The sequence below is a fragment of the Acyrthosiphon pisum genome, chromosome X (assembly GCF_005508785.2).
Source record: "Acyrthosiphon pisum isolate AL4f chromosome X, pea_aphid_22Mar2018_4r6ur, whole genome shotgun sequence".
Taxonomy (NCBI): domain Eukaryota; kingdom Metazoa; phylum Arthropoda; class Insecta; order Hemiptera; family Aphididae; genus Acyrthosiphon; species Acyrthosiphon pisum.
In genome coordinates, this window is record NC_042493.1 from 101,608,535 (window position 1) to 101,622,499 (window position 13,965).

Below are 13,965 nucleotides of genomic sequence, written 5' to 3' on the forward strand. Positions count from 1 at the left end.
TTTTTGATTAGAAAATTAAAACTTATGTCTAATAAAATATGACATAATATAGCAAAATATAAAAATTTGGTTTTTATTTTCATGGTTTTTTTTCCATGATTCATTATAAATTATATAAATATAACTAATATTGGTTAATAGTTTGTTCAACGATGTCAGGGAGGTATTATCGGTATTTGTAATTTTAGTAAGCTTCATGACAAATTAGATAATACTCATCACAGTTGTACTGGTTTTGCGCAGTAGATACGCATCTCCTTCACCTACGGTCTATGTATAAATATATTTAACATTCTATATTTCTATATAATATAATATATAAATGTTAGTACCTACCCAAATGATCTAATCGATTATACGACAAATAAAATTGGATAGGTACACAATTATTTATTTTAATTCGAATTTTTTTATATTTATAATTTAAATTTGTTTTTATGATTTTTACATATTGAATCGCAAATGTTATCAAATATTATATTACAAGTTATAACACACGATTATTTTTATATGTACTTGTAAGTTGTAATTTTTTAAATTTTAATTTTTGAAGTGAAACTTCTATACCCTCTGTATATTATATAAAAAATTACGTGGTAGTTATGCTCCGATGACAGATTCAATTCTGATCAGAGAAACTAAATTTGATGAATTTGTTTTGATACATTTATTCTTTTTTATACAGAGAAACGTGTATCGTGACGGTTTTTTTCCGTACCCTCTGTAAAAAGTTTCACTTCACCGTACGTACTAGCAACACTCCCTTTTTTGTAATGTTTGTTATACTAATTATATGATTAATATTACGGTAAAAACACACTGTTCAAAAAAGTGGTGTCTTGCTTTATTATATATTGGTCATACCTAGTTGTCGAAACTCGTGAGTAAGTTTCATATTTCAGTACACACCGTCCTTTATTATCCATCACTAAAAGTGTTGTAAATGACGATTCTGTCGTTTGTATTAAAAATTTAAAAAAAATGTATACTCAATAAATAATTCCGATCTTTGAAACTTGTTTATTTTTACACGTGTTAAAAAAAGTTACCTACAGTTTAATCCTCGTCTCCTCGTATCTAATACCAAATTGACATCGACATTCTTACGTCAACTATATTCAATAGAAACAAGACATATTATACATGTACCGATGTATCTGCATGTAGTGTAGATACTATTAGTTTTTTTTTACGGTTTTTTTGCCAAACCACGTTTTAATTATTAACTACATTCTACACAGACACCCAGTAAACAATATTTTGTGTTGTTACGTCTTATACTCTTATTATAGTTATTATTCATTGTTGTTGAGAGTAGCTATTTTTATTATTGTCAGCTTATAGTAGTGAACGTACGTATACTAGTATTTTAAGTGTTTATCTAGAAATAATTAAGATTTGACAGATTTTGAACTATGTGTGTAATACGAAAAATTGGATTGAAGTGAGTAACCAGTAAAACATGGAAGTTTACACGTCATATAAGTAGGTATAATTAGTATTTATTTTAGAAGTTTGAACTGCCTATACCTCATTTTACAAGGAATAATTCATTATATAAATACTGTGAAATATATTTTTTTTACCCGACAAGGTTGGTATTTTTATGTTGTTTAAACTACACGCTGTACGCGTTTACCAGCACCACGGCTATAGATAGTATGGTTGCCCATCGACGTATGATTCTCATACTTGAAAAGTGTCCACCGAAATGAATCTCTATAATCAGTATTACAGTTAAATTAAACAACCGGAAACTTAAGCACTCGCGCTTATAATACATGTCATAGTGGCTATCACGGAACTACAATTTACATTTGAAAGGCAATTGCATTTAGAATCACTACAACAAATAAGCGCTAGAGTTTCCAGCTGTTTAATACTGATAATGGAGATTCATTTCGGTAGACACTTTTCTAGATTCGATGGGCAACCATACTATCTTTAATCGTGACCAGCACACACACACACACACACACACGACCCATGTGCACCTCCACCGCATCGGGCGCGCACCGCACGTGCGCCTCTATCCGGATCTGCGAGCAACACCACCGTAAAGCTCCGCTCGCCTATACACTGCATGCCCAATCGGATCGCCGGACGCCCTTTTCCTACGTATTATCTTCCCCTCGTACGGACGGCGTCGTCGTAATCGATCTGTAGCGTTGTACAGTTGTGCCACTTGTCTATTGCCGCTCACTTGTTCTTCCACTGTCGTCCCACTCAGTCCACGGTCTTCCGACTCGTTCCGCGTCTGCACCATCTGCCGATCCTCGTCCTCATTCACGATTTTACAATCTACGCCGTTCGTCGACAGTGATAAATATTATTATTATAAAATATCCATTTTTTGGTTAGTTATTTTTCTGTGAAGCGATAGAAAATAACTCATAATGGCAAACTCCGTGTCCACATCACAACCCGGGCCGAGCAGCGCAGCACACCCGTCTACTACTCAATCACCGGCGGAAGAAGATTCCCAGTTCCCGAGGTAATATTATTATAATCATATCATGTTTTTATCGTATATTTCACTTTGATTTAAGATCCATTTTGATTTTTATGATGAATAATATCAACTATAATTATATATTATTATTAGGTATTATTTACTATTTAGTGATCTTTTTGTCGATAAAATACATTATAGAGTAATATCGTAGGTAGGTATTATAATGTTTTGTAGCGCGTTCGGCGTGACTTTACTTTCTGTAGTGCGTGAGCGTTGAGAAAAAAACTGATTGCCGAGTACAATAATAATACATTTAATCTTATATTTTTTCTACATAATATAGAATAAAAAGTATATTGTACGTATTTAATATAATAATTGTGTACATAATATGGATAAGAAAATGTTTGTGATTATCTATCTATTACCTAATGACTTCCGGCGGCGGCGACGGTTATAGATACCAAATGTATAGACAAATATTATTTCAGTAAAATTATATTTTACCGACAGCGTTTATCTATAAACATAATATTCGGCGCGCGGCACGGCGTCACCCCTCCACCGCACGCCGATAAACAAAACGACCGCACGGTTGTACCGCGAGCACCACTCCATCAGCCCGCGAGTTGCCAGCAAAGCGTCGATAACCTCTCCTCCGTACCGACACCACATCACAACCACCACAACCACCATATTGATTTTGATTATGTTTTTGTTTGAGAAATAAGATAAATCATAAAAGTTTTATTTTTAAAAACGAAAAAATCCTAAAATTATCGATGGTGTTTATTTTTAATTTATATAATATGGGAATTCTTTTTTTCGGCTTGCCCAGAAAAATATTCTATCTACGCCACAGTTCAACACGATATTTTTTTCATAACAAAACGTAACGTTTTTACGCTGTTTTAGTTTTATATTTTAATCATCGTTATTTTCCCGCGAACACCGATAATAGTAAATCGTAATAGTTATTTGTGCCGGAGCGGCGGTGATGAGGCGCCAACCGACTCGGACGATTACGGTCGACGCCGTACGATATAACCTTATAATTTAATATTATGTCGACTATATTATAATACCTTATAGGCACTATTTGGATGCTGTTTATCATTAATTTCGTAGGTATATCGGTTTTAATTAAAATTTGGTCTCGTGATGGCGGCCGGTAACTGATGATGTCTGCAGCGATATTACGAGTTTCAACAGAATATATCCCATAAAATGATACGACAGGACGTTTTTTCGTCGTTTCTTTTTTAGATTATAATACCTACATAAAATGAGATTATCGAACCGTATGTATATTTATATATGTATATATTCTAAACAGAATTAATTACGGTCGTAACTCGTAACGCAGACGGGGTTCGTGAGATGACGGGTGTGTGTTGTGTGCACATGTGTATAGACTTACAGATAAGTCTGTGATGGTAATGAGACATGCTAGTAAGGGGATGTGTGGGGAGAGCTGACTGGTTGGCGGAAGGGCAGAAGTGGGGCGACGACGGTCAACAAGGTTCCCTCTGCGAGCACCGCACGCAGCAATAAGTGTGTATGACGATGGGGCGATGCGATGCATTAAAGACTATAATATTATGTGTTTTGGTGTCTTCAAACAACGTGCTATAATATATAGTGCGTTATCTCGTTTACGGTATACAACCAAATACCTACGGAAAAAAAAATACTTTTTATTGTGTGCCCATAGGCCATAACCACATAATTTATTATGGAAAATAAAATAAACCGAACGGAGAAAACGAGTCGGACGACCTCTAATCGAACGATACACTCGCACGTATCCCCCTGTAGGTTAAAGCATGTTAAGTAATACCTGTAAACATTTCTTGTATGATATTTATTTACAGTAAAATTAAAATAAAATAAAATATGAAATAATAAATGTAATATCAAGCCAAGCTGTAATTCCAAACTTTTTTTTTCCATTTCTGTACACCTACCAAATTCAGCCGCGATGCCCGGCTGTGAATTTATTACGAGAAACATGAATGAAAAACGTTCGCCAATTCTCATTGATAACCAATTATATTTGAACTCGTTCGTTTTTGTAAAATTATAAACCATTTACGAGAGTTGACAAAACGGATCACGGAAAAAAACCAGAAAAAAACCAAATTTTATATTACATATTATATTGGATTATGTTATATTTTATATTTTATTAGACATAACTTACTTTTCATTTTAAAGCAATAACCCATCTGACCTAATAGTTAGGTAGACTCGTACTTATATCAGGAAATTAATAAATATAAATAAAACACAGGACATGTAAATCAAAACGAATGTATAAAAGTATAATAAAATATTAAATTTAAGTAAGTAACATTTTTAAATAGTTTTTTTTTGAATCCCGCATTGTTTATATTTAAAGGTTAGTTAATTAAAAATTTGGTCTTAAAAAAAAATAGTAAGGTATACAAAAATATTAAATAGTTTTAAATATATTTTTAATTATTTAAATACAACTTTGGATAAATATAATTTTAATTACAACTTACTATTATTGATATAAATTTGTAATGAGAACTTCCAAGTTCTATGAGAATATGTCCAATAAAATATACAAATTATTTTTCATTTCCATAGGGGTTAGTTTTTTAGTTTTTTGATTTTTTATTCAGTATATTCAGTTTTAAATAAATTTTTGAAACAAAATAAATGTACTTCAATTTACTTATCATTTATTTATGATTTCTTATCTTTAAAGTGCTTAAAGATCTGTTTTTTTTTACTTGTCCGTATTTTACACGGAATTCGACGAAATGTTTATGTTGTAGTACCAAAAATTGTTTAGACAATTGTCGTGACAATAGTTTTTCGGGCAATTTATTTTATCACCAAGTTTTTATTTATTCATTTAATACTTTTCTTCATTTTTATTCTTTGTTTGTACACTTTAGCTGACATATTTATAATTAAATAATACCAATATATTACTGTAGGCGAGATGAGAATACAGCGATAACTAATAACGGTATTGACGCACAAATACTATAATATAGTAATAATTAAAATTTAACAAATAAATTACATTAAAAAAAATATAAAAAATTTAAGGTGATAGTCAATAACGAAATGAAACAAATAATAGTCGTGAAATAGTTATAATGAAATGCGTCACGAAATAGAGCGAAATAGAACCTAACCTGATCGGCACGACAACGCGAGATGTGGCCGTCGTGATTACAGATTTCATTATAATTTCTCATTGAAAAGTTTACAGCACGTTTCCTTTGATAACTTAATTTTTAACAGTACGATTTCGATGATTTTTGCCGAAAGATCATCTGCTCAATTTCCTGATTTTTTTCAAATTATTTGATATTCATTGATTCAGTAGATAATTAGCTAGGTCTGGTTACACCAAATTTTACACTGATTAAATGGGAAACTCCTGATTAAAAATATGTACACTGCCATGCCATATTTTTTTATACTTAGCTCGCGCCACGACCGTGGGTGCTTGAAATTTCCGACGCACACACCGCGGCACCCTTCCACCTAATCAAAACCGAACAACCACCTTATCGTACCGCGGTCCACGAACACAACTCCACCATACCGCGACCACCGCTTCGCATAGTTCCGTACCACACCAGGCCAAAGGGGACCCCCATGAAGCCGTCAGCGTTGCGTCCGCACGCTCGTTTAAGAGCCACACCAGTATGACGTGTTTTCCTCCGTCTTACATATTATATACGTATGACGCCACACATTTTCATTCGTTAGGTCGTCGTTGTACACGGCGTATAATATAAGAATGGATAGGACATAAGAACTTATCACTAGAAAATGTCGTGATACTTTTTTAATGTTATATGGGATATATATCATATAGGTATGATAATTGATAAATGATAATAAATAACATCTATGATTAATAGGTAATAATTGACGATCTATATATTCTATATTTTATTTACAATAAATTATGTACGCAAAGTTAGAGTAATTATTTGAGTATTCCAATTTCCATTTTCAGACACAACAACCAAAATACAAATTTGAAATTGATAAATATTGTAAACAGTTTTTGGACATGACTTTAAAAAAAGCCTCGTTTTATCGTCTTTCTTCCCTAAAAAAGCACAGTATGAAGCTGGTATAGGCATATGTACTATCTATTGGTGTAATACGCCCCGTATTCCACAGCAGTGGCGTGGTGAACTTCATTATTTTATGATGCACATAAATTTATATTAGAGATTATAAATACTTATGATAGTAATTTACGTATTTACGTAAATGATAACTGAGAAAGATTGGCTTAGTCTTTTTGCGTACTTAATAAATTATTTGTCATAATATGTAAAATACACCTAATCTCCAGGACACAGCTACCGCCCCTTAAACCGAGGTACGTGCCTCAAATTAAGTCCTTCGTCACGCCACTGTTCCGCAGCGTTTTCCGTCAAATTAAAAATGTATTTGTTTATAATATCGGAGCAGCTATACGCGACGGGCGTCGTTTGTTTTGGGTGTGTGTGTGTGTGTGTGTCTACAAGCAACTCGTTCGGCGCACAATACGGCGGTTACCCCTCCACCACACACCGCATCCGAGAGACCTCCGACCGGTCGTAACGCTAGCACCACTCCACTCGTCTCGCCAGAACCGCTACGCCATACGCCGAGATCCGCTCCTCCGTCCCGCGATCACCTCTCTTCCACACCGTACCTGAACCTCAGAGTAATAATAATACCTGAACGACCGCCCGATCGACGACCGCTTCGCCGTACAGCGCCAAGCCAACGGAGCAGTCAGCGCCGTGGTGATCGCCCGTGCGGGACACGTTGAACAATAATAGAAAAATAAATTATTCAACGACGTCGCACGTTGTGATGAGTCGTGGTCGACAAAGATAGGTGATGATTATAAACACTTTTTAAATATGACAACAATATAACACTTTATTATTACAAGTTCAAATCCACAATAATTATGAGCACTGTCGTAAGCAGTGCCGCAACTACATAATAAGTGGCCCGTTCCTAAATTAATTTTTATTGTATGTATTATATAATATTGTTTTGATATTATTCTTGGTATAACACGACATTTTAATAGTTTATAAATAAACACTAATAAGTAATAACATTTATACTTTTATGGCACGTCGTCACTCGACAACACCCGTCGTTTTCGAGTATCAGTCAGTTGTTCTCCTGACAATTCGACAAACAACAACCCATAGACGCGATAAAAATAGATCTTATGGAAAAATGAATAGTACCTACCAAGAAAGTATGAAACGTTGACACTTGAATACATCTTGATACCCACCTTTTTCTAACATGGTACACACCACATACGTGATTCTATCTAGTACCATTTGATTTTATAATATACTAAAACTTACCATTCTATTTTAACATACTTAATCTAATAAGTAATATTAGTATACCTACAACTACACTAATGTTTTAACTTTAAAAAAAAAAATGATTGTGAGTAACTATTAAGTTTTGCGTTTTCAGACAATTTTAGTGTCTGCTCCGGGTTGGGCCCGGGGCCCCCCAAATGTATGTAAGCCTTGGGGCCCGTGTGCGAGGCACGCTCTGCACACCCGGTTTTTGCGGCACTGGTCGTAAGCTTGTCAGAGTCCAGTGGCGTAGCGTGTGCGTATGCCGTGTGTGCACGGCATACACTTCACAAATTGAAAAATATTTATTTTTTTATACTAATAGTTTAATATGCTTATAAAAAAAATGTTCGATTGTATTAATTTAACATTTTATAATATTATAATATTTTGTATAATATTTTCTTTTAAGTTCATTAGGATTGATTAAACCGCAACACTACGGCCGCCTCGCGCTTTCGTCTGTTATATTTATATCTAATAGCTATAGTACATGACGTTCATTGCGTACGTAGTATGCACGTTTGCGATTGCATACGGGTACAGACATTTGACGACAGCTATTTATATTTCTTATCGATAATATTAATAAACAAACATGGAATTCTGGCGGTCGTGTTTACGTCACTCGTGTTGTATGCAGGATCAGTATTGTGCATACGCTATCGCATAGAGCCGTTTGTCGTATATTTTGCCGGCTATAAGTGCGTATTATTAATCGTATATTATAAGACAGTGTGACATGTCGTTTCAAATTAAATCGTTTATTATTTTTAAAAAGTGATTTATTTTTTTGTTTATTAAATATAATATAGTGCTATGTACTAAGGTAATATATATTAAAAATTACGTAAAATTTTGGATGTTTCAAGTTATATTTTAAGATAAATGTAGGGGGTGTGGGGATTTTATTAACTTACAACTCTCATGCATACACTAAGCTGAAACGCGCGCTACGCCACTTTGTTAGACCAACGACGAGGGCTGACTATCTTCTAAGTAATGGTAGGCGCTCTACCCGTATTTTTGCGGGTTCTAACAATGACGTATTGGTGGCTATATTAGTAATGTCGAATTGCATTATTGTGGGACTAGGTGAAACAACTTGTTGTTTTTCATTTAGGCTTATTCTACATTGCATATTAATACCTACATTACCTGTTATAAATTATACTAAATGTATAAATTATTCTACATGATATTGTTTGATATCGTATTATAGCTGTGGGTATTAATACATCCCTTATATTGTTGAATTGCATTAATGTGTGACTCGGTAAAACAACTTGTTGTTTTCAGTGTTTTCACCTTTGGTCTACGTTTCCTGTTATTACTTATTTAGGCTTTATATTTCGTATAAATACCTACATTACTACTCATAAATTATACTAAATGTATAATTTATTTATTCTACATTATTTTATTTAAAATAATATTATAGTTTTTGGGTTTACTACAGCGCGTACGAAAACCATGTTAATCGGATCACTCTATGAGGCGTGACAATTTTTTCAGTAAGGCTGTACCCAATCAGAAATTAACATCGAACGCGGTACAGTGGTGGTTTTAGAGTTTGATTCTAGGGGGGGGGGGGCAAAAACATCACACTTTTTTAAAATATTTAATAATATATTTATTAAAATTAGTGCCATATATTACCCACATTAGTCATTAAAATACACAAAATTGAAAATATTATACAAATAAATCAAATGCACTATCTATATTTATAGTTTTATTTTCAATTTCCTCAATTTCAGTAGGACTAGTAGTACTGGTTGTAGATATCGTTGATGGTTCACCAGCATTAGCATTAGTCTCAGTAGGTTGACTTATATCATTATCAGTACTTTCATTATTTAGATTTTTCGTAAAAAAAAATCTATTGGCTTAGATAATTGTCTCTTCCTACTACCTACCACCAAAAGTTACATTTTTTTTTTCGTCCTTTATAACAGGGGTCACCAACTAATTTCTATGGGGGTCCGTTTTGAAACTTACCAAACTTTACGCGGTCCAAACAGTTTCAATGACTTTTACACGCGTTAATATAACGCGGTATTTATAATTTATAAATTTGTGATTATACTTATTTATTCATTCAAATAATTATACAATTATTGTATTATACACACGTTTATAAATAGGCAGGTATATACTTTTTTTAATTTGTATTTATATTTATTTATTTATTTATTCAAATTGTATTTTACACACGTTAATAAATAGGTATATACATTTTTAAATTTGTATTTATATTTATTTATTTATTTAAATTGAATTTGCAAAAAAAAAAGTTTATACTTCAAATATTTCATTTTTAATGTGAAAAATTAAATTTTTTTAGTTTTCACGAGCTTCTAATATTTGGTGTGAAGTTATCTATCTATACTCGGAACTCGTCTGTCGCGTCGCGGCGCATACGGATTACTGCGAACTATACACGCGTTCTACGTAGACAGACCTCGACTTTACGATCTTATCTTATTATTTATTATCGGATTTAAACTAGATAAAAACTATTCCGTGGATAAGGCCCGTTTTACATGGACGCAGTGGCGTGCAGATCCCTTTTTCCGTGTGGGGCAAAGTTAATTTTTTTACACCCACCACCCACCCATATCAACCGATATAATATAGTTACATAATAATATAATTTATAATAAAATATTACTTATACTTAAAATATTATAATAAATCAAGCATATAATAGCAATGTTAGTTGTATATGTTATTATTATTATTAAATTATAATTTTATAATATGCAATTAGGAATAATATAGTAAATATACTTTTTACAGGCAATACCTAACTGAATATTTTTTATATTGTATTACAGACTTGAGTTAGCAAATGTCAGAATGACTACTAAAAAAAAACTCCCTCTTTTGATGTGCTCAGAAGATGATATTTACGACCCACAACTTTTAGAAAAAATTCAGTTTTATCATCAGGATACTGAAGACAGATTTGAAGTACCATGTAATATTACTTTAAATGCAAAATATGAATCATATCACCGTAAAACTGTGAGATGGATGGTGGATATCGAACGCAGGAATTGTAAGTTGATAATAATTAACACCTATATCTATATTATATTATAACTAGCAACTAAATAGACACCATGGATAAACATTTTATAAATATATCCACAAATTCAACTCTTAACTGAACTGGCTGATATTATAATTTATATTAATTATTTTTGTAATTTTTTATTTTTTATTTATTAAAAAAAATTGAAATTGAAATACCACTTTTCAATTAATAATTAATGATTCAAGTATAAACCAAGAAATCATGATTTCCATAAACATAATAGATTTGCTTATTAAATGTCAATATTGAATTTTGTTTCAGCTATAAACGGTCAATCTCAGTCGACAGGTGGCATTTTAGCAGACGTAGTAGAGGAAGATAAGCGATTGGAGATAATAACCTGCATTGTGGCAAATCCTCCACCAACAATAGTATTTAATTTTAAATTTTTCGTTTATTATATTTCACTAAATCAATTGTTATTATTTTTTAGATCTATCGTCAAAAAGTCTTAATTGATGACCGCACTGAAGAAAGTAAATCTAGCAAACCAATACCACCACATAGCAAATGTATAATTTCAAAGATAAATAAAAACATAAATTATGGACCAAAACTATTTAATACATCGACAAGTAAATACTTGCCTGCCTGCTCGTATAACAATATATGTAATCAAATGCTCACTATATTCTAATTAATAATTATATTATATTTATAGACGATAGATCGCAAAATATAGTTGAGCATCTGTCCAATAAATTGCATTTATCAACAAAGAATGTTAAGAGTGAAGACAGACGTGAATGTTTTTACCAAAATATAAATTCTAACAGCCCGTTCCTAATATGCGAAATGTGTGGTGAAGCACATGATAAAAAATGTAGCGTATTTGATCCTAAACTGGAAGGATGGCTGCCATATTTATGTTCCAGTTGCTGGAAATTTAATGATGCAATCCAGTGTAAAGCCACACTATTAATTGTTCCAGACTACTGTTTGGAACAGTGGAATCAAGATGTAACATTTTCTTTTAATTTTATATTATTTATGAAAATTAATATTGTAATTTTAATTTCAGATACAGAGAATAGCTGGTACAACATTAAAATGGTTTGTATATAATGGGATCCAGTCATGTAATTTTATACAACCTACAGTTTTCAATAATTTCAATGTAGTTCTTATGACGTACAATAAATTAGTAAAGGAGTTAAACTATGGACAACATTATGTAAGTATTATATTTAATTTATATATAAAGGGCCCCCACACAGTTAGGTTGGGTGGACCTGTAGTTCAGGTCACAGGGGCCCAGCTATTTTAGGAGCCCGTTGAATTGAATACAAACTTTTAAAATTTTGAACTTATTTCATACCTATCAAATAACATTTTATGATATAAAAATATAAATTTGTATTATACTATAATGATTAATTTTGTTATTTGAAGCCGAGGGTTAACCATTGATTACCTAGAAATAATTGTGCATGGGACCCCTGAATCGCTTGTAATGAGACGTGTTCTTTAGAAGTTTTGTTTTGAGCCCGCAAAAATATTTAGTACAGGGGCCAAAACTTGATGTGGATGGTCTGTATATTTTATAAGTACAAATTCTATAAATATGTTTATAGCCACATGTGTGTCTGAAGTCTGAACCTTATTTCTGAGCTTTCATTAAATAATTAATATTCTTTAATTAAAAATGTTTTAATGAGTACCTATTTTAGATTCTGGGCGAAGCGAAATTAATGAAAAACAGGAATCTTTACGCGAAATCGATTTTGTTTTTTTGGTGTAACTGAGAAAGTAAATTACTGTAGTTACATGTATTTTTCACTGAATGTTTATATTTTCATTTTCTATTAACCATACAGTTTTCAAAATATTTTGAATTAATTATAGGTATAAGAAACCAAGCAATATTTTAAACAGGAATAACGACTTTAGTTATTTTTTTTTTGTAATTTAAAAATATTATTATAATACATATAATAGGCAATGTTCGAAGTACGTCCGCGCATGTTTATGTGTACACGGTAATTGATCTTTAGTGAGTGGGAGTGTGTCTTTGTTTAAATTAAATAGCGAAGCATTGTCTATATAATTGATCTATGAGGGGTGGGTGCTGCATGTTATCTGTGTTTTACTCAAAAACATGTCATAAAGAATAAACTCTCACGCCTTGTAAAGTGATACAATTTTGATAGATTTTTTTTCTCGAAAGAGAAATACCGCTTCTTACGTGTTGGTTTGGACTTGTATTTTCAAAATTATATTTTTAAGCTAGGTGCGATATGTATATAAAACGATTTTGAATATTTGATTTTGAAATTTCTTAAAATTTGGGTGCTAATTTGACAGAACTCAATAAAAAATTTGTAATCATTATTATGAATATTTGAATGTCCCTTTACTATTAAAGCTTAATAATATATTAATTATTGTGTCATTAATAATAAATAACATTAATTAAGTGGAAATACAGACAATTAAATATATTTGGTCATGAGTCATGACTTATATTTGAGTTAAGCATTATTAAAAAAAACTATTCATATTTTGTTAAAAGGTTGACGAAAATCAAGCTACCACTGGCCTACGTTGTTTTAAAAAGTATCCCCAATCTCCACTGCTTTGCATAACCTGGTGGAGAATTTGTCTGGATCAACCCCAGTCATACAACACCAACATTCATCGTGTATTTAAAATAGTTTCGTCTTTAAAATCGGGGCATAGATGGGTTATGCCGGGCACATTAGTTCAAGAATCTTCAAAAAGTAAATAAAATATTATGTTATGTATTTTTACAATTTAAATTACGCGAAATATGTAGTTATAAACTTATACACCTTTTAATTATTTGAAAATTTAAAATTTTGTTTTAAGATTTTTTTAGTATTGTGAAGTACTTGGACTTATTAGAAGTTAATTTTGATTATATCAATTTTATTAATGCCATAAAAGAAAAAACCGAGGATTCACTTATTTGGGTTTTCAAATTTTGTATGGTCTACTTCAATAAAAAATATTAATGATGAGCTAAATTTACCAAAACCAATTTTTGAAATTTCATT

The 13,965-nt window shown here is 31.9% G+C and overlaps 1 protein-coding gene across 1 annotated transcript in view; it reads left to right on the plus strand.

Annotated features, from left to right (window-relative positions):
* Window positions 1–2,127: 2,127 nt before the first annotated feature.
* Window positions 2,128–13,965, plus strand: part of LOC100574146 — a 13,413-nt gene continuing 1,575 nt past the window's right edge. Inside the window, exons 1-8 of the mRNA XM_016803271.2 lie at window positions 2,128–2,494; window positions 10,686–10,909; window positions 11,210–11,319; window positions 11,382–11,523; window positions 11,610–11,908; window positions 11,970–12,122; window positions 13,461–13,668; window positions 13,778–13,881. Coding sequence (XP_016658760.1) covers window positions 2,397–2,494; window positions 10,686–10,909; window positions 11,210–11,319; window positions 11,382–11,523; window positions 11,610–11,908; window positions 11,970–12,122; window positions 13,461–13,668; window positions 13,778–13,881 — 1,338 coding nt within the window. The 5' untranslated portion in view covers window positions 2,128–2,396. The remainder of the gene's footprint in view (window positions 2,495–10,685; window positions 10,910–11,209; window positions 11,320–11,381; window positions 11,524–11,609; window positions 11,909–11,969; window positions 12,123–13,460; window positions 13,669–13,777; window positions 13,882–13,965) is intronic.